This window comes from Triturus cristatus, chromosome 7 (genome assembly GCF_964204655.1).
Source record: "Triturus cristatus chromosome 7, aTriCri1.1, whole genome shotgun sequence".
Lineage (NCBI taxonomy): Eukaryota > Metazoa > Chordata > Amphibia > Caudata > Salamandridae > Triturus > Triturus cristatus.
In genome coordinates, this window is record NC_140590.1 from 133,161,489 (window position 1) to 133,182,827 (window position 21,339).

General features: G+C 40.8%; 1 protein-coding gene across 4 annotated transcripts in view; it reads left to right on the forward strand.

Moving 5' to 3' along the window:
• Positions 1-15,319, forward strand: part of LOC146809024 (lens fiber membrane intrinsic protein-like) — a 239,751-nt gene extending 224,432 nt beyond the window's left edge. For 3 of the 4 annotated variants that reach the window (XM_085615821.1, XM_085615822.1, XM_085615818.1), the window contains exons 4-5: positions 1,126-1,257; positions 13,297-13,663. In XM_085615821.1, the coding sequence (XP_085471947.1) occupies positions 1,126-1,257; positions 13,297-13,370 (206 nt within the window). In that variant the 3' untranslated portion in view covers positions 13,371-13,663. Of the gene's footprint in view, positions 1-1,125; positions 1,258-13,296 lie in introns of all 4 variants that reach the window. The other variant, XM_085615817.1, reaches the window with a different exon arrangement.
• Positions 15,320-21,339: the final 6,020 nt, after the last annotated feature.

Here is a 21,339-nt window from a genome sequence, read left to right on the forward strand (position 1 = left end):
TTCACACATCCAAATTCAAAGAATTATAAGACTGGGAATATGTGCTGGTAACCAGAGGCCAGATGCATCAAAACTATTTGCATTTGCAAATGGCCAGATTCGTAGACTCAGGCTGTTTGAGAAATCAGAAAGGCATTTTGGTGTGTATTAATCCCAAATTGCAATTCAGTAACATGTTACCGAATCTCAATTTGAGATTGCGGATGCAAACTGATCCGGTATTTGGAAGGGGCGTGTTTAGTGCGTCCCTTCCAGATACCGAATTGGAATGGTATGTATTGATGTTTTGCCACCCAATAACGGTTGCAAAAGCAGTAATACTTTCCCATCAATTCCAGATTGATGGTAACCCATTCGCAAATGGGAAGGGGTCCTCATGGGACATGTTCCCCTTTGAGAATGTAAAAAAACGAATTTATTAAGAGCAGGCAGTGGTACAAATGTTTCATTTTCTTTTTTGAAATGCTCGTTTTCCTGTAAGGAAAATGAAGAAAAAACCCAGCTTTATTTAAAAGCTATCACAGGCTGGGTGGTTTGCTGACGTCAGCAGACCACCATTCCTATGATGGCTGCAATTCCTAATGGGTTGCAAATTGCGACCTAGCTCATTAATATTCATGAGGTAGGTTAATTTGTGACCTACTGGGAATTGCTACTTAAAAACAAAAGGTTCATACATCAGGAATACCGACTCCCTAATTGTGATTCAGAGATAATGCTAATGTTGGTACATCTGGCCCCAGGTTTCTTTTTTAATTATTCACAATAAAGTGAGAGATGTTCCAAAGCATAAGCACAATGGGCAATTGCTGTGGGCAGCCACTTTTCAAAGGCCCCCTGGGAAAGTGCACTTTTTCTCTATCTCACATCTGTCTTTCTTTTTCATAGCATGAAGCATCATGGGATTTGAATTAGAAGCAAATGAGTTACACAATGCAAAATTGTTCCAAACAGGGTCCAGCAAAACATTTCTTGCATGGGGCACAACAATCCTTAAGCTGGCACTGGATAAAGTGTCACACAAGGCACACATTTGCATGATTACCTCAGTGATGACATACCTCCCCTCGCCCCTTAGAGTTACGCTGTATAACCTGGGAAGTAACACTTTCTTTTTGGCTGCAGCTGTCTGTGACGTCACTGCTATGGCCGTTTTCACTTTTGGGACAGCAGAAATGATGCGCATCACTCCAATCCTCAGCTATGGTTGGTGCTTCTTTATGGGCTGGGCGGCCTTGCTGTTCTTTGCCATCACAGGTATGTGTTTTCTACTGGTCTGTTTGTGGTTCATGCAATAGCAGAGAGTGACTTACCTGCATAAAAAAATATTTCACTTATATGGTGCTGAACATGCATAAAAATAATAATATGCATATTATTTATATAAATATGTGGATGAACATATATTGTCAGGAACCCCTTATTGCTAGATCTTAAGGTGCCAGAAGACAGATAGCGATGCAATTTATCCTTAGGTAGAGAGGGGCATTGCCCATCAAGGACTTATGGGTGAGACAACAGATCTTAAACAGGATGTGCTTTCGGACAGGGAGCCAATGAAAATCTCTCAGTATAGGAGCCAAGGAGGAGCCTGATGGGAGATTACAGACCAGACGGGCAGCCATGTTTTGCATGACCTGGAGCTTAGACAGTAAGGTGTCATTGACTGCCATGAGAAGCGCATTACTTTAGTCCAGGTGGCTTATAACCAAGGTCTGGACCAGTGTGTTACTGGCACAGGATGGCAGTCAAGAAAAGACCTTCCTCAGAAGTCTCATAGTTGCAAAACAGGTGGTGCATCTTGGAAAAGTCCTAGTCCAGCTTCACCCCCAGATTTTTTACAGCGTGACATGGTGAAGGAGTTACCCCCAGTTCCACAGGCCATCAGTCGGGAGTCAGAGGAACTGAGGTTTTCCAAACAATAAGATTTCTGTTTGGTTTTTTTCACCGTTCAGCTGGAGACAGTTGGTGGTCATAAAGGCCGCGATTTTCCGCAGACAATCTTAAAAACGATGTTTTGCATTGTCAATGTCATGTCCCAGTGAAATGATCAACTGCATGTCATCAGCATAGGAAATGACATCAAAGCCACAGGATTTCGCAGCCTGGGCCAGGGATGCCACACAGATGTTAAACAAATTAGAGCTCAAAGATGAGCCCCGAGGCACCCTTTTATTGATGGAAATAGTACATGATTTAAAAAGAGCCCAGCCTGATTGTTTGAGTGTGGCTATCTAAAAAGTTTGCAAGCCATAAAAGAGCATTTCACCCGGCCGGCAGATCTGTACTGCATGGGAGACCGTGTTGAAGGCAGCAGGAAGATCTAGCAGCACAATCATGGCAGGGGAACCAACATCCAAAGTACAACGGTTGGAGTCCGTAGCAGCCACCAGTGCCGTCTCTCTACTGTGAGCAGCTCTGAACCCAGATTGGGAGGGATCCAGAATCTTACAGGAATCCAAGAATGCCATAAGCTGTTTATTGACGCAGCTTTCCAACATTTTCAGCAATGAAGATAGTAGAGATATGGGATGATAGTTGGACAGGCTGTTGGGATCGGCATTCGTTTTTTTCAATATAGGGGGATCTAGAGCAGCCTTCCAAGGTAGAGGGATATTGGCTGATTCCAGAGAGAGATTAAAGAGCGAGATGATAGAAGGGGCTATCAAAGTAGCTAGATTCGAGAGACTCTAATGGGACAGAGCTCTGAAGGGAAGCCTGATTTGCCATTTATCAGTAACTCTTGAATTTGCTCCAAGCTGCAATGTTGGAACCTATGAGAGTTCTGAGTCCCAACCTTGAGAGACAAACTTAGAAAGGATAAATTGGTCTCAGTCTTGCTAGATGGAAACTTCTTGTATATAGCTTACATCTTGTCCTCAAAGAAGTCTGCCAAGGAGTCATATAATTGTTGAGAGGCAGGGATATCTAAGGTACGGGCACGGGGCTTGCTAAACTCGTTGAACACTTTATAAAGTCCTCTGGTAGCGTTACCTGCCTTCTCAATTCTTTCTGATGTATACCTGCTCCTGAAATTCCTGATCTGGGCACGGTATTGGGATAATACCTGTTTTGTAAGCGGCTTTATCCACAGGGATTTTAGTATGGCACCCGCATCTTTCCAGCCTTTTGCACCCAGCTTTCAGGGTAGTCCGTTCCACAAAAAAACACGGGGCATGTGGCCTGGATGAGGTGTGCCTTGAGTTTTTCAAGAGGGGCTGAAGTAAGAGCACTGTGATATCTAGAAAGCACATTGTTAATATCTGACTTGGGGTTCACTGTTCCCCTTAACTTGGAAAACCCATCTAAAGACATAGCATTCCAAACTCTGTAGGCCTTCAGACCAGTATTAGCCAGTTGATGCATGACGTCCATCCTAGAAATATGAAACTTAGTGAGAGATAGAGGATCTTAAGTCTTTCGAAGTGTAGAGTTGGTGAAAATCATACCCAAGGTATAACCTACAACATGTGTAGAAGCCACAACAGTTTGTTGAAGGCCCAGCATCTCTAAGTCCTTAAAAAGTGGAAGACCTCTAGAGTAGTAACATCATCCCCATGAAAATTAAAGTCACCCAGCAAAAGAAAATGACTAGAGGACCGTAACAAAAGGGAGACACGTACAGCCAGAACCTTTGTACTTGGTTCTTGGATTTTTGCCATTTTAGTGATGTTTTACTCATTGCATTTTTCTCTATGTTTCTCAACTAGTGGAGGGAATTTATTGTGTTGCATTTTGACTTTTTAACTGGATTGTTATTGCTAAATAATTCTAATTCTTTTCTACGTGAAGCCTGTATGTCCTGCGTCATAGGTACCAGGGGGTTGAGCCCAGGATTAAATTATTGTAACTGTGTTTTACATTAACAAGATTGTGGCCCATGGTGTACTCCCATCCACTCCAACACAGTTTTTAGAATTGGTTTTCAGCGGTGGGATTGTGAACTTGTGTTTATGGTGTTAGCAGTCCCCCCACAGTTTTAAACTGTAAAATTAGAAATCCCAACACCAAATTCACAGCAAAAATAGATTTTTGATTTTAAATTGCATGAGGTTCCTAACTGGGTATTTGTTTTCCAAATGAATTTGTGATTCCAAATTTTGTGCCTTAAATATTTGGAAAAATGGTGGTGGATTTGTCTACCATAGAGAGCCTCGGCATGGATGAGCTGAGAAGTACTTGTGGCTTTTCATCTGTATCAATCCACTTGTTGTATCTGACAAGTGTTAAATTGTGGTTGGCCTCAAATGGCACCTAAGTTCTGTTCTACCTCTCGAATAGACTGTATCTCATGGGTGCTGTGAGAAATTGGGTTTTTGTTTGAGGTGGGTAAAACCTTTCTCAAGCAACAACCAAAATTCTTCCAAGAGTGAACCACAAAAGTCACTAAATTAATATGTGCTTAACTCTGTGGTAGCATGACACAAAAGCAATGAGGATTACCGTAGAGGCAATGTGTAAAGAATCCATGCAGCACACCAGCAGTAATAAAGTGAATACACAGCACACAAAAAACCCCAAAGCCAAGCTAGAAAACTAGATTATAATGCAATAAACGATTTAAAACTAAAACAACAAAAATCCGATCAGTAGCGCCCGAGATATGCAATTTTACAGGTTTAAGTAAAAATAGCACCAAGAAGCAGAAAGCTCCAACTGTGGGTCTCTGGTCACGCTAGACCGGGGCAAAGTCACAAGTTCAAGCCAACTGCGATGGAGTGTGGGCTGAATACAGAGACCAAGTTAGTCCCGCGGAAAAAGTTACTTTTTCAAAGTTCACTGTGCAAAATTCCAAACTTCAGGATTTCCCTGTAGGGCCTTCTTTCTGGAACTTTACAGTACAACACAAACATCGAACTGGCCCTGCCAATGTAGATGGCCTTCTTCAGGTTTTCTGTCAAGGGAATAAATGAGTTGCTCCTTGCCTTTCGTTTGGATGGGGGGGGGGGGTGAGAAAGGGCCTCTTTTTGCGTGGTCACCTTCCAACATTTGGACTGAAGCTGCTGGTACTTCAACTTTACATACTGGGTCACTGTTGTCCAGTCCCAAGTGTGTTTGTGTGTGCTCTGACCCTTAAAACATGCTAAAATGTACTCACTCCTAATTGGTATATTTACCTTCCCGTTAAGGCCACAGTATTCAGTGCCAGTAATATACCAATGGCATGGAAGAGCTAAAACCCGCAGGTGGACTGCAGCACATGTGCCATCTACCAGGCTGACAATGAAAACATGACTTCAGGCCTACCTGTGTAGCCTGACACCTGCAGCTTTTAAACCTAGAAGTGAACCTGTCAAAATAAACATTTTTGTCAGAAAACATCCCCTTTTTTAAGTATGAAATAAGTGACTCCCAAGAAGAACTTGTAGCCCACGAGATATAGTGCCTAATATTTGTAAGAGGTACATGCAAGATTCCTTTAATATTAGTATGTATCTACAGTGGCTAATCCCCAAAAGCTATTTTTATAGGAAAGCAATGTAGCTGTACAACAATTTCATAATAAAATCACAACACTGATATCACTGGTTTAGGAATAATTCAAACACTATTTATTAAAATCCAATTCAATGGTGAAGTCAGATTTTTTAATACATATTTAGGAATAGTGGCTTTTAAAAAACCTACTCTTTATCTGCCTGAGCTCCTAGTAGGCTAATTAGCATTAACCTCCTGACAGATGGCCCTGCTAGTGCTTCCCCTAAAGAAATGTGAGACAATGGCTTAGGCCTTTTCAATGGAAGACCGGGGTGTGAGATATGTCACAGATATCCTCTCCGGAAGGACAGCTGTGGAGTGTTGGACCTGGCCCTCTCTTTGGGGTCACCCCCACACTGTTTGCCTTTTACCCTAGTTCTCCAAGTAGTGCCCCCCACCCCCAGTCCTGGATCCTTAGAACTGGTGGTAAAGGTGACCAGATAGCCAAAATCCAAAAGTGGGGACTTAGAATATGTTTCACTGAAAACTGCTCTGAGAACCAGGTGGAGACTGGGACCAATCTGCTCGCCTGCCGCCAGAGGTGTTTCACCAGTCAGATTGACTTTGTGGCTTCTCCCGTTTCGTTCTTCCTCACAGCAGCAAATCTGTTTCAGTAGTCCTTTGCCAAAGGGGTATCTTGCCTTGTGAGAAATGTCTCCTTCTACAGCCCTCTACCACGTCCCGCTGGAGATCTTTGACTTCCATTTCAGAGGCTAAGTCTGGAAGTAGAAATCGCCACTGTGGATTTGAACAAAGGCTATCCGATGTCGACTCTCCCTCCTCAGACACCTCCTGAAAACTTGCCCATTGAACTTTATCTTCCCAGAACATTTTTCTCAGAAAGTTTTGGAAGTCTGAAGGTAAGCACTGACCAGGCTCCTTCCCTGATCGGTCTATTTTTCGACCTTGACACGGTCTCATGCTATTTGCTGGCACTTTGATCTTTTAGGCACTAGTTTATACTAAAACCTTTACAATGCATAACTTTGGTTCTACTGATTGGATTTTTGTCACTATGGTGTCAAATAATTTATTAAAACGTACTCTTTTTCTAAATTGTTTTGGGATCTTTTTGTGTTGTCACTTTATTACTGTTTTTGTGCTGCATAAATACTTTACACGTTGCCTCTAACTTAAGCCTCACTTCTTTTTTGGGCCAAGCTACCCAGGGTTGAGCACAGGTTAATTTAGTGACTTTTTGTGGTTCCCCTTGCAAGGGACTGTGCTATTGCTTCACCCAGGTTCACACATCAGTCAACCATTAACCCCATTTCTCACATGGAGGGCACAGTAACATCATTAACTTAAAGGGAGTGGGGTGAGGCTTGCCCTTTCATAGCTAAGTTTAAAGGGAGACCTGGGGAAGAGAAGCCCTTTGCTCCGTAGGCACTCTGTAACCAGCTTGGCACTGGCCCTGTGGGAGTTGGTGCTAGTACCAGTTTGGTGTAGCTGAGAAGGAGGGGAACACACATTCCCATAAATACACCCCTGTTTGGCAAACAAACTCCTTGCCGGTGCAGAAGGAGTCTACTATGTCAAGTTTGTCTCTGAATAGTGCACAGTGGGATCGTTTACAGTAAAGAAAATAAAGTTTGCTGCAAAAGTAGAAAGGGTTGTTCCTGGGAAAGATTTTATCATTTGTTAGGAAGTGCGGAGGGTTCACCTCACCCACTGGCTAGTAAAACCTAGAAAGCTGGCTCCCCACCCTCGGCTCTTCAAATCACTCTCTGGATCTGCTGAAGGACAGAAGAGGATAGACCTGCTGTTTGATGTTTGAGACCTGTGTGAAGACATGAATGCCTGAACCTGCTCCCACTTCCACCCAGGAATAAGAGGTAACTCCAATGGTCATTTGGATGACCTACTGTGTGCCTACAGGAACACCACAAGCTGTATGAGGCCCTTTTTCCTGGTGTTCCCGGCTGACCCACAGCAAGTGAAATTAACTGGACCCTTCTGGTGACCTCTGATAGATTGAGTCCTGGCCCCTGAGTGCTGTTCCTGAAGTCCTAGAAGCCTTGGAAGTGACAATTTGTTAGGTCTCCCCTGACCCAGTGCATGCGCTGGTCTGGCGAGACTTATTGAGAGGGCTCCAAAAAGTGCTACCAGGCCAGCCTAGAGCTACAGTGTATGTGTGCGGGCGCGCGCGCCGCTCTTTACCGCGATTACTTTCACTTTCGCGGCCGCTTGGCATAGCCAATAGGTCTCGCTTTTGGGACCTTATAAGTATTTAGTTATGCAACTGTTGCATTGCTAAACACTTATAAGGTCCCAAAGGCGAGACCTATTGGCTATGCCAATGCTTGTTTTTATTTGTTGTTGTTTTCATTACATAACTGCAGAGAAACAGAAAGAATTAAAGAAAAAAAAAAGGTGACAGCATCACAGATAATTCTTGGCTTACAGGTATAGCAATATTATGTCCGCATAAACACAGTCGCTTTCAAGATGTCTCTGTCATAGTTAATAGGTAAGTTGTCACGGGACCTCATAAATGTTTAGGTTGTGAGGTTTTTGGCAGTTCCTCAGCATATACCTCGAGTTGTTCTCTACAGTAGACAAGATCTGAAATCCATTGCTGTTTCGTGGGTTTTTTCCTTTTACCCCAGCATATTGCCACTCTTCCTTTGGCCAGCAGCAATACCAGTGCCACTAGGAGGTTGCACATCCTCAACAAAGCCTAAAATGCATATACGTGGTTTCTGTTCTATTGTTTCTAGAAGCATGCCAGATAGGGCCTCAGTTATCATTCTCCAGTATTTTTCGGGACATTAATAATAATAATAATAATAATAAAACATTTTTAGAGCGCATGGCTGCACAGATGTGTATCCCCGCGCTGATTGCTGAAATATCTCATCCGCGACTACCGAGCGGAAAAGGGCCAGAGTTATTGAGGGAAGAGGTGAGTTTTCAAGTTCGCTCTGAAAAGGGTTTCAGAGGGTTCCATTCTTAAATGAGTCGGCAGGGCGTTCCAGAGTTTCACTCCTAAAAAACTGAAGGAGCGGCCCCCGATTTTGGCTTTATGAACGCGGGGTAATTTCAGAAGGGACATTCCTGAAGACCTCAGATGACGAGTGGGGCGGTGAATAGTCATGAGGCTTCTAAGGTATGAGGGGCCCTTATTGTGGGCTATCCTGTGAATATAGCAGAGACTCTTAAATTTAATTCTTTCCTTAACGGGGAGCCAGTGCAATTTGGACAGTGCGGTCTTGGCCGAGGTTCTTTTGGGAAGGCCTAGTACCACCCGGGCGGCTGCATTTTGAACACATTGCAGCTGGTGAAGGAGTTTTTGGTTAATGCCCAGAAGAAGGGCATTCCCATAATCCAGGTGCGGTGTGACAAGGGCGTGTACAATGGATTTCCTGGCTGTGATGGGAATAAGGTCAATGATTTTTCTGAGAATTCTTAGTTGTCCGATGCATTTGCCGATGGTCTTGTGGACTTGGGATTTACCTGAAAGATCCGAGTCGATCATAATCCCGAGGTTCTTGACTTTCTCAACCGGTTGAGGACAGTCGCCAAGCGATGTGGGCCACCATGCTTGAGACCAAGGGGAGGTGTTGTTCCCAATCACAAGCACCTCAGTTTTGTCACCATTTAGCCGGAGACAATTACTGTCCATCCACCTAGCAACCGCCGTCATACACTCCGAGAAGTTAGCGGCATACTTGTCAGTGTCCGGAGTGAGCTTGAACATGAGCTGCGTATCGTCGGCGTAGCTGACAGTGCCCAAGCCGAAGTTCTCTATAATTTGAGCCAGGGGTTCCATATAGATGTTAAACAAGGTAGGGCTCAAGCTGGAGCCCTGTGGAACCCCATAACTCACGGACCGCGGGGATGATTTAAAAGGCGGGCAGTGAAGCTGGAAAGTTCTGTTGGAGAGAAAGGATTTAATCCACTCCAGTGCACCGTCTTTCACTCCAATGTCAGAGAGTCGGGACAGGAGCGTGGCATGAAGCACCGTATCAAAAGCGGCGCTTAAGTCCAACATGACCAGCGCTGCAGTTTCACCCTCGTCCACCATCTTGCGGATAAATTCCGTGGAATACAAGACAGCGGTTTCCGTGGAGTATTTGGGTCTAAAACCGGATTGGGTGGGATGGAGGATGTTTTCTTGCTCTAAATATGCCATAAGTTGAGAGTTCACTATTTTCTCTATTATTTTGGCGCAGAAAGGCAATAGAGATATTGGTCTAAGGTTTTGAAAGTGAGTGATGGGAATGTTCGGTTTTTTTTTCAGGGGGATGACTTGGGCGTTTTTCCAAGCCTGCGGAACGAGACATTCTTTGAAGGAAAGGGTGACGAGATGACAGATTTGATCCATGAGGGTACTGTCCATGATGTCTTTGCATTTATCTAAAGGACACACATCGTTTGGGGAGCCTGAATGAATACTGTTGATTATGCTAGACAGTTTAGTTTTGTCCGGAGTGAAGAAATGAGTAAGGGTGGATTTATGAGGGCAGGGAGAAATCGTACCCAAAGTAGGGGGCGCGGAAAAAGTAGCGTGGATTTTGTCTACTTTGTTCTACATTCCCATGCCAAATGAATAAAATTAGCCTTTATCGCCACGCATTTAACACATCATGTATCCTCTTTTACCCTATGTCGCTGTAGTTATGCAGAGTATGGTAAGATTGATGTAGGTACTTAAAGTTTGCAATCCGCAGAGTACAGTTAGAAATCAACATACCAGTTTGGGAACATGAAAATACCCAGTTTGCCTGTCAATGGCGGGTTTAGTATCTCTTTCCATCTTTCAAATTCTGGATCTGTTGTTATTGGACCACTAGTTTGCATAGAGGTATAGAGCTTAGTTATCAGCCCTTTGCGTGTAGTAGTAGTCAGCAGTGTGTGCAGTGCACGCAGAGCTTGATGTCCATTGGGGAACTAAGGGAATGTTGTACGGCAGCATGAAGTTGGTAATATGTGAACGTTAGCAATGGGGTCTGATGTTGATTTTGGGATATATCTTCCAGCCTACTAAATGCCCCTCCTGAATAAATGTCTTTCACGTGCTGCAGGGTGCACTTTATCCAGGATCTCCAGTGTCTTTTCTTCATGTGTTAGTGATATTAGTTGGTGATACAGAAGTGGGACTTCTGGTGAGTAGAGTATCTCTATGCGATCACGTGCACACATTCGCTGCCATGCAGCCATTGTACAATGCACGGTGTTAAATTCTCTCCTATTGATTTTCTCCCCCATGTTAGGTAAAATGGTGTTTAATGGAAAAAGGGCTCACCCTATCCCTTTCCACAGCTATATGTGGTATATACCTATGGGGATGGTACCAGTACTGTGCAAACTGTGCTTGAGCGCATCGATAGTATAACTTCATCGGAGCTCCAAAGCCTCCTTGTGTATAGAGTACAGTGAGCACCTCCAGCTTCACCCTGGGTCGTTTACCCACCCACGCTAGATTGAAAAGTTGTGCTTATAGTGCTTTAGAGAACTATTGCAGTAGGGCAATAGGGATGTTCAAAATAGATAAAGTAATTTAGGCAGTATGACCATTTTCATAATGGCTGTTCTATCCACCATAGACAATGGTAGGGTATCTGTATCTCAGCTTGAGGCACAAGTAGAATGGTAATGTACCATAGTTGTTCCTGATGACCCTGCCTGGGTCTGTATGTATCCAAATCCATAGATACTTTACAGGACCCTCACTCCACTGCAATCTTAGCTCCAAATCGTAGGGTGTAGTAGCCAGTGTCAGCCATTGGTAAAAAAAATGCAGGACTCATTTGTTCAAGCACAGATGTTGAAACAGCATAAAATGCCCACATGTCTGCCTCAGTGCATTGGAAAAGTGCCTAAGATGTTGTTGCCACGAGGCAGGCACCACAGTAGAATTATGCAAATGGCTGGTCAGGCCCAAGCAAAAATCACTTCTCTCCTTACCATCACCATCTGCAGCTCCTTGTGTGCCCCTGTGCGACCTTGCCACCAACATGTACTTACCTCGGCCAGACCCTTTTGTCTAGGAATGCCACTAGGTTGCAGCTGGAGGCCACGGCACTCCTCGTTGTAGTCTCTTGCCGTGCCTGGAGCAGGGCCTGCATTGAGCCAGATCCAGGGTGGCCGCTTCATCTTGCAGGTCCTGCTCTGTTTCCACTGCACCCACCCGTGGGTCACTCTCAGCGAGCTCATTTTCAGTGCTGCGTTGGGTTCTGCAGTTTAGTAAACCGGATCACTGGTAGATTTTCTCCCCATATTTCTGATCAAACTATCATATGTTAATACTGACTGCCAGAGCAACACTAAAAAGTGGCCATGTTGGCTGCTGTCTCTCTAGTGAACCCAGAAGTGACCAAAAGAAGCTACTCCAGAAACTGTGAAAAGTTGGGACTTGAAAATATTTGGACTACCAAGACCTCCTAAAGATAATCAAGATCTCACACAGTTTTATTCAGCTTTCGATTTGCCTCACTAGGGGATTTTGAGCACCAGGAAAAGACTGAGGGGCATATTTACAAGGTGCTAGTGCCGCTGCAGTCTCATTTGTTTTTATGCAGTGGCGGCGCATGCTCCACACTGCTCCATATTTACAAACTGATGCATTGGGTACAATGTGTCAGTTTGTGTCAGACTTCGTCACATACCTGCGCCAGGTATAATGTATGCAGGGTAGGCATTCCCATGTTAAAAGCCACGTAGAGCGGACGCAGTGAAATGTACAACTTTTCACTGTGTCACTCTATGACTTTACTGCGTCAAAATCCCTACACCTTCTCAAACCAGCCGTAGGGATTGACGAAGGGCTATTAACATGGGACTCGTCTCTGTGTTCTGTTGCATGGTTGGAGTTGCGCCAGTCTTACAACCAACTCCAGCAATGCATCACTTTAGTGTCAACAGATTCGTCGAAATTTCTCACAAATCCATGAATCCTTGTGCCTTAGGGCACTGTATTGTAAATACAGTGCATCCATGGCATCGTTAGGGCATTTGTGATAGGCGCAAGTAATCGGAAGCATCGGTGCATATGCGTCAGTTCATCCAAATATGCCCCTTTGTTCAAAGGTATAAATCTTTTGGGCAAAAGAGCTAAACAGAATTTGCTGGACGTGAGGATGTCATCTACCACGAAATTTGAATTTCTCCTGCTCAGGGCTTTTCCCACCAAAACCAACAGCTTCAGCTGTATCTTGTTCAGCGTTTATCCGGCTTCAAGAGAACTTTCTCGGATATAGCTTGCAAGCTTCGACTTCCATTTTATAGACCAGGACAGACACGCTTGGCATACCCAACCTGCGCTTCATCGAGGTCAGCCAAAAATAGTGCCTCCATCCCGGTCAGCTGCAGTGATTGTTTCTACAGATTGGGGCTTTACTTTTCCTTGACACTTCTTGCCTTAAGTCTTTCAAAATTCATATTTCCATTTCCTCTTATTGGACTTTTGCCATTTTTATGTCATTTTGCTCGTTGCAGTTGTGGGATTTTTATTGTGTTGTGGTTTGACATTTAACTGTTTTGTTACTGTTTAAATACTTTATAGATTTTCTTAAGTTAAGCCTGTCTGCTCTGTAACATAGCTACCAGGGGGTTGTGCCAATGTTTAAAATATTGAAACTGTATTTTACCTTAACAAGCTTGTCAACAAGGAATAACTGTTGTGGATTCCCATCCACCCCAATTAATAAACCATATTCTTATAGTGGTATGATGTATTATGCAAATTGAAAGCGGGACAGTACTTAAAGTATCAGAAATTGCCATAACCACAGTATAACTAACTGTACATCATTTATCCACACTGAAAATACAGATATACCCTAGACTAAAATTGTTTTGTTTTCCTTCCTGCAGGTTTAACGTATCTCATGCTTCTGATAGGACTGCCATCCAAAGAAGAAAACGAAAGAGAATATTCAGGCTTATAGGATAAATAATTGAACTCCTAGCGCCATTTTTCATCATCAAACTTCAACGTAGAGCAAGAGGAAGAAAGACTTAAAAAGGGAGAAAGAATAAGGGAGAGAAAACTATCAAAACAGTGATAAAGGCAGCAAACAAGATGACCTGCAAGAGTAAGATAAAGACATAGGAAAAACAGGATGGTGGAAGAAAGAGACATGAAGTGGAATTTCTGATATTCAGCAAGCATAATTTATTTTTACTAAGGGTGTGTTTACTGTGACTTGAAATACCCAAATTAAAAGAACACCAAAGACAATTTAATTATTACCTGACATTGCTTTCAATCTTTTGAACATTCTTTGGAAGCAGGCATATTGGTAACTCATTTTGCTAACTCTACTAATGGCTTTCGCTGATATACCTAAACCCTTAAAATAACCATGTTAATGAACATGCAATATGTATAGCACTGAGGGACGTATGTTATTTACTTTTTTTTTCACCAGAATTTTCAAGGCAAGGTTCTGAAATAATTTAGCACTGTGATAACTTTTCCTCAACATTACAGTGCAAGTTTTCATTTCCGAGCTTTGTCTCTCCAGTACTGACTGCTAACTTGTATGTTCTGTTTGCCACAGTGAGAAATATCGCACTGTGGTCTAGCTTGTACAGTTATTGAGTATTTTCAAGAAGCTGTTAGTTTATACTGTGGCATGTAAGAACAGCATTACCTCAGTCTTCAAACACACTTATGCCCACTAGAAATGGCACAATATTTATTGAATATGAGGCATTCATTTGAACTCATCTTGCACGAATTAAAAAAAAAAAAGGCAAATAATCACTAGCTTAAAGAAGGCAATACATTTAATCTGCTGAGATTTACTTCATACACACACACACACACACACAATTACTGCCCTCATCCTTTCAAAACTTGATTATTGTAACGCTCTGTATATTAACTTGCAGAAGCGGTTACTCAATAAGCTACAGATTTTGGGAATGCCGCAGCATTCTCACTAGCTAGCAGGTATTCCCAAATACCAATCTAGTTCAGATTCACTGGCTGCCATTGCATAAGCGCATTGATTTCAAGGCTCTATGAACAGCTTTTAAGGCCTTGCACGGCATGGGTCCAGTAGATCTACAAATGAAATTCATCTGATACACTCCCCCAAGAGCCCTGCACTCTGTTTCAGCACACAGTTGGTCACCCCTAAATTTAGGAGAGCCAGCTGGGGAGGTACAACTTTGTTCTTGGCATGGTTCACCATTGGAATGGCATGCTGTTACATTTGAAGTCCTGTACTACTTTGTCTTCTTTGAGGAAGACTCTTAAGACTTGGCCTTTTAATCTATGTTGGTCTGTCTTCTTCTTTCCCTATTTTTGTTTCTGGTTAGCGCCATGATGCCTCAGGGCAAATATTTGCACTTTATAAATCCTATTTCCATTCCATTATTTCACTAGTTACTTGGAGACATTCATTTTGTACATTATGTCTGTATGTGCAACATCTCTGGCTGCACTAAAACATTATACCGACGTTTCTAGGCACTTACCATAACTAGTTTTTTTTTTTAAAAGGATATATAATCAATATTAACATGTTTATAGTCTTTTTCCAGATTTAATGACAGTTGTCTCATTTTAGGTGACTTTGCTGTGACCCTTCTATATTGCTGTCAATCATTAATCCACATATGAGTGTTTTGGCTATTTATTTGGCTAATTATGTGTTTGTCTGTATGCAGCCCAGTTTTGTATATTTCCTCTTTGTTTTTGCTCACAATCTATTGTTTTATTCTCTTTAAAATGTTAGATATTTTGTTTACACTACATTTAAGATATACATTCTTTTTATTTATTTGTAAACACGGATAAATGTAAGGTTTTAAAGATTTCATCCATTAATGTTAAAGACTTCAGGCATTCTGCTGTGAAACATAAAATGTCTGATTACTTTAAGAAGTTAAAGTGTGATATAGTTTTGTTACAGAAAATACAAATACTTTATTTTCTATCAGTAAGTATTCTTATTCTAATACTTTTGCTTCACCAGCTTATGGGAAAAATGGTGCAGCTGTTGTATTTCATAAGGCCGCAAATTTAACTACAGCAGATCACACATTAGACATAGAGGTGAGATGGGTTTGGAGAAAAGTGGAGGTTGCTAATTTTCAGTTTATTGGGAGAAACATTTATTATCCTACTGTGGATGATCCATCTTTTGCTAGGTACACGTTCAATGTTACTTGAACTGGGAAATTTCCTAATTGGTGCAGGTGGGACTTGCCTTATTTATAGACCCACTATTGGATAGGATGTCAAAAGTTCCCTTTAGAGAGCACAAGAGCAATATGGTCAGTTTGACCAATACGGCCTATGACACACAATAAAATGTAATCCTTTGCGTTAAAAGAGGATGTGGCCTAATGGCTAGAGCTGTCAACCTCAAAGTTGGGGAACCAGTTTCGAGTCTCGGCAGGGACACTTAATATCCTGTGATTCTGGGCAAATCACTTTTCTCCCTGTGCCTAACAAATCAGGTGCTCATGTAAAGTGCTCTGATACCTTTGGGTCAAGTTCACGCAACAAAGGGCCCCCCCCTCAAAAAAAATAAAGTTACCTTACATCTAAGAAATATAACCTTTGTCAAATGAGCACCAAACAGGTTTTTGTATTATTCATCTTCTGATTTGTAGTTAGTTTTTACATTCAATTTCTAAGACTGTCAGTAATCCAATGTGTATTTCTTATCATGTTATGAGTTATTTTAATTTAAATATATATGAGTTTTAATCTCAACATTCTAAACACCGTATAGAGTTGGATATTGCTTTTAATGGAAAAAACAAAGATATACTGTTTAAAGCAATCCTAAAATATTTTGTGGAATATTATCCCAGTATCTCCTCATTTGGTGTAAACAAGACTGCTTTCAAAGCCACTGTGCGTAGGGTTGTCATTTTCATAATGGACAACCATAATAAAAAGCTTATTATTAGAATTGAACAATTAGAACAATAAATCAAATTTACTGAACAAATGTATATATCTCCTAAAGATAACTGCTGTTTATTTCCCTTACAAAAATTAAGGTATGTGTATAATTCTATTGTAAGTAAAAACAAAATTAGGTGCCAACCAACCAGGCCTTTACTTGCTAACTATTTACAGATTAAAAATTACCGAAAACAAAATTCCTTTTATTGGAAAAGAGACACATTTTTTGTCTTCCTTTGTCTAAATTATTGTCAGTGAATTTAATTTCTTTTACTCATCACCAATTTGGACTTAGTGAAACTTTCAGATGGAAATAATTCTTATTTAGATTGAGAAGTGTATACATTTGAGATCAAAGAAACAATCAGCACCAAACAATTTAGACTGTATTGAATATTGGCTCAGTGTTTGGCAGAGGCCGTGTTTAATTTGTACCGGTGTTTGCAAGTGCTTGATGCCGTCACCTACTGCTGACAGTCCACCACATAGGAGTGCTATTGTTCTATTTTTAAGCACAGCAAAGCAGCAAAGTGCTTAAAATATTAACATGCATTAAAATCAAAGTAAAAATTTAGACCTTTTGTGTAATACAGAATAGACCAACTTGACAAATTTGTTAGAGAGTGATGTTTAGATTGCAGTTCCCTCTGTGAACACCTCGGGCCTTGGCACTTATTTGTTTACAAATTAAGTACATGGCAGAGGTAATCCTGTAAGTAATCGTGCTGATCAGTCTGTTTTTCTAAAAGATAGATCTGATACCAGGCACAATTGATAGTGCCAGATTGTCAGGCCATATTTTAGTAAACTTTCAAATTTTGATATCCATTTGGCCTTTTAGCTTTAAATCTTTTAAATGCTACAAAAGCTTTTGACAGTTATGTTTTGGTATTAGTTAGTGTTATTTAATTTCAGTAAATAGAATTTTTAAGGCTTTATACCATCATTTATTTAACAAACATAGGGGCATATCAACAACAACCGGCGATAATTATCGCTCAGCGCTCTTAGCGTGAGGATAATTATCGCCGGCTAGCGTGAATTTTTATCGCTGAGATAGCGTGCTATTAGCAACGCTTATCTCAATAGCGATAAAAATCTACACGCTAACAGGCTAACGTGAGATTATCGCTGGAAACCCAGCGATAATCACACGTTACCTTGTTGATAGGGACAGGCAAACTTAGCCATGATATCCTCCTTCCATAGGATATCATGGCTAAGTCTGAAAATTAGCAGACGTAAAAAAGCAGCGTTAACCGCGGTTAGCGCTGCTTTTTTTGTCTCTAACAGGGTTAGCGACATTCTTGATAATAGGAGAAATGTCGCTTAGCGACATTTCTCCTATTATTTTACTCTGGAACGCCCCCTTTGCATCTCATTAGAGATGCAAGGGGAAGCGTAGAGTAAAAGGGTGCTAACATGCAAATTTGCATGTTAGCACCCTGTTGTTGATAGGGCGCTAGTTTTATCTCTGCTTTTTTGGCTTTTAAAGCCAAAAAAGCAGAGATAAAGCCCTTGTTGATATGCCCCTAATTACTTTTTAATGCATGGTGTGTTAATGACTCCTTGTAAAATGCTTAACACCAAACTACTTAAATCCTCTGCATGTTCCACATCTAACCAAGATGTCAGCTCATTAGCTCACCTAATATTTCAATGTTACTACCTTTTGGAGACTAGTATGTAAGACAATTCCAAAATACTTCCTGCAACAGAAGATTTATTAGATTTACATCATATTTGTAAACCTAAACCTAAAGGTTTTTAAATGAATAATAATCTAAGTGGAAGTCATCAACTGCATTATCCTATCACACTTGTGGGAGTGGGTTAGTTATACAAAGAGAGGAATGAATTTAGACATTTCTTCACTATCTAAGCTAGATTTAAAAAATCTGCCCTGGTGGTCTCCATTGGATAAATTTATGAACAATCCATTATGATATTAATTTTTAAAAAAGTATTTTGTCTCTTTTGTTATACTACTCGCCTTTTACCCTGTCATAGATTATATTAATTCTAGTTTTTATTCTGTGTAATACAGTGAATTTGTATTCATTTTTTTAAAGAATTTCAGAAAGAGCAACAACTATAGTTCTGCTGATTTTCTCATTTGTAAGACATATTTAGCAAGTGGACTGTTTACTACATACCTTCCTTCTGAAAGATTCCTCTCACCTCCAACTGTTGAGGCCGCTTCTGTCAGCTTCACTTGAATAATGGGGATGTTTAGGCATCAGGAGAGACAACTGCCCAAGAAAGAAAGGTGGAAAGAAGGAAGAGAAGAAAGGAGAAGGAAAGAAAGAAGGAAGGACATAATTCCTTTAAAAGAAGTGTTACATATGCTGTGAATTAAACACAGTAAAGGCTGATGTTCTTCCTGGACAAAGTTTATTAAAGAACCATTGATGAACTTCAGTAAAAAATAAACGTGTTCTGAAAAATTGCCTGCTTGTGAATTCAAATGTATAATACTGAATATAATATTGAAGATTTCAGTTGGTGCACTGCCTGCATTGTAAAACGTGTATAACTGAAAACAGAAGTTTTAAATGACTGCAATCTGTCATGCTCTTTAATAACAGCCATTGGATACACAAAGGACACTTCAAAATGATTTCACAACAGCATTGGCAGGAGACAGACATGATAAAGCATGGAAAGAAGCCTATGGTCACATCTGGTAGAAGCACAAGGCAATGCTATTGCAATTATAAGGTAAAACAAACACACTGGCACTGAAGGGAACTACCTTGTGTGCTGAAGTGCTCATTGTGGGAGAGCAAAATGCAGTTATTCAAATCCATACTAACCAGTGGCTGAAGTAAGCTAATCCATTGTCTCATGTTGTATTCTGGGGTGGGTGGAAGCAAATTGTGAATGATACAAAAGACCAATGGATGAAGAGAGCTGTCTGAAAGCCTTTATAAGTAAGTATATTATACATATAATTTAGTAAAAACAAAAGTTCTTGGCTCATGCCAGACTTAAAAAATACAGGCTATTAAGCGGTTAATTATCCAACTAGTGAATCTTACTGAGATGATAATGAGAAGATATTTTCTACTTACAGGTATCCACACAAGACCATTAAAGCCACTTACAACCCCAGCTGCCAGGAGGTGAGGCTCTAAGAGATTATGTCTAGTCCTTAAGACGTTCATTCACACACGTGTCTAGAAAAATGGATACAGAAAGCAATTCAATTAATTATTCAAAAGTGTATATTATTCTGTTCTACCTGAATGTGTAATGACACACTTATCTTCTCAGTGTTTGCAGTGAATCATTAACATTTTCACCATGACGTATGGTGTTCAAAGGGCTGCTATCACAAATACCACTTGCAAACGTACTGCTGTCAAGATATCAAAGACAAATTCTGGTATAGAGTTAGAGTCTGGGCCCAAGACAAGAGTCTAGAGCCCAAGACCTAAGTTGGGGTACGTAAATACTTCAAATGGAAAGGAGAAATCCGCGTCTAAATAAAGGCACTAATGGTCATAGAATATTTCATCTGCGCTAGGGTTTTACATGCGTTCTAGATATAACTGTGCATATCTCTTTCCACAATACTGATAACTCCCACTAAATCAAGGTAGACAAAACAGCTACCGCTGAAAAACAGACAGGATTGTCTATCATGGCCTAAATATTGTTTGAAATATATTTTGCATTTTAAAAATATTTACAAAAATGTCTCCCTATTGGAGATAATACTAGAAAATCTACACCCAGTGGAGTGATACTTTCGTAAACAATATTTAGAGTGTGATATTTTTGTCACATGTTATTTTTGTTATCAATATTGGCACATACAACTGCCTAGTGTAAACACGTGAACTGAAGTCTAACTCCCCTGATGGGATTCAGGACTTTAAGGGACACCCTTTACCACATTTGTAATGCCCGAGCATATTGTAGAAACGTTAACCATTGGCACAGGGAACCCCTTAACAGTCACCTCTCAGATGACTTTGGTATTAGGGCACAGCCACACGGTGAGTGATGTCACATCTGCCATTCTGGCATTTTGATGAAAGATGCTGCTTTCTAATTCAGACACAGAATCTTTTATGTGAGTTTTTGAATAAAAACTATGGAGGGAGGATGGAACAGTGATGTTTGGTTCTTAATGCTGAACTATAGCTTAATTTGCTGATCTGAAAAGTAAGCATTTCACCTTCCTAGATCAGTAAGAAGAGTACTATTGGATTCTGTAACAATGACAATTCTTCTTAAAGCATCTACAAATGAGAATAGCGTTAACTGCTATATTATTTAATTTTGTTTTCTTTTTATTACATACATTTCAGTATTCAAAAACACAACTGGCTTTATTAAAAAGTTTCAAATTACTTCCATCTTCTTTAGCATCACAAATTGCCTTATCCAGATATTCAAAGGGAGTCACTGAGAGCTGTACTTGATGACAGACTGATTACTTTTTTTCACTGATAACCAGCTGCACCATCCAGAATAGAAGCCAATACAGATAAGAATGTGTACCAAGCTCATTCCACCTACCCCCAACACTGCAACTGGAGTCTTGGTAACAATGCTCACTGAACAAGGCAACCCTCAGTGAGCTTTAGGTGTGAATGGATAAATAAATGAGTGAACGTATATTTATAAAGAATGAATGGTGACCTCAACAAGGTTCTGAATTCAAAGATCTTGCTATGAGAAAAGAAAAAGAATGGCCATCTAACCTGGCAATATAATGCAAGGAACTGGTGGTGAGAATATGAACCTTATGATGAAGCAGTAATACAAGACAATACGTCATACTGTGAATAATCTGCAAATGCTACAGTAATTTTTAGGAAGACCTAAATATACGCCTTTTGCAAAGTGGCTCTTTTTTAGGCGGTCGCATACAGTTTAAAACATTTTTTGGGGGGTCTCATCTGCTGTTAAGTTTGAACTCCAACTCTAGGATACTGCTATTCAGTGCCCAGCGTACGCACTTAGACTGCTGC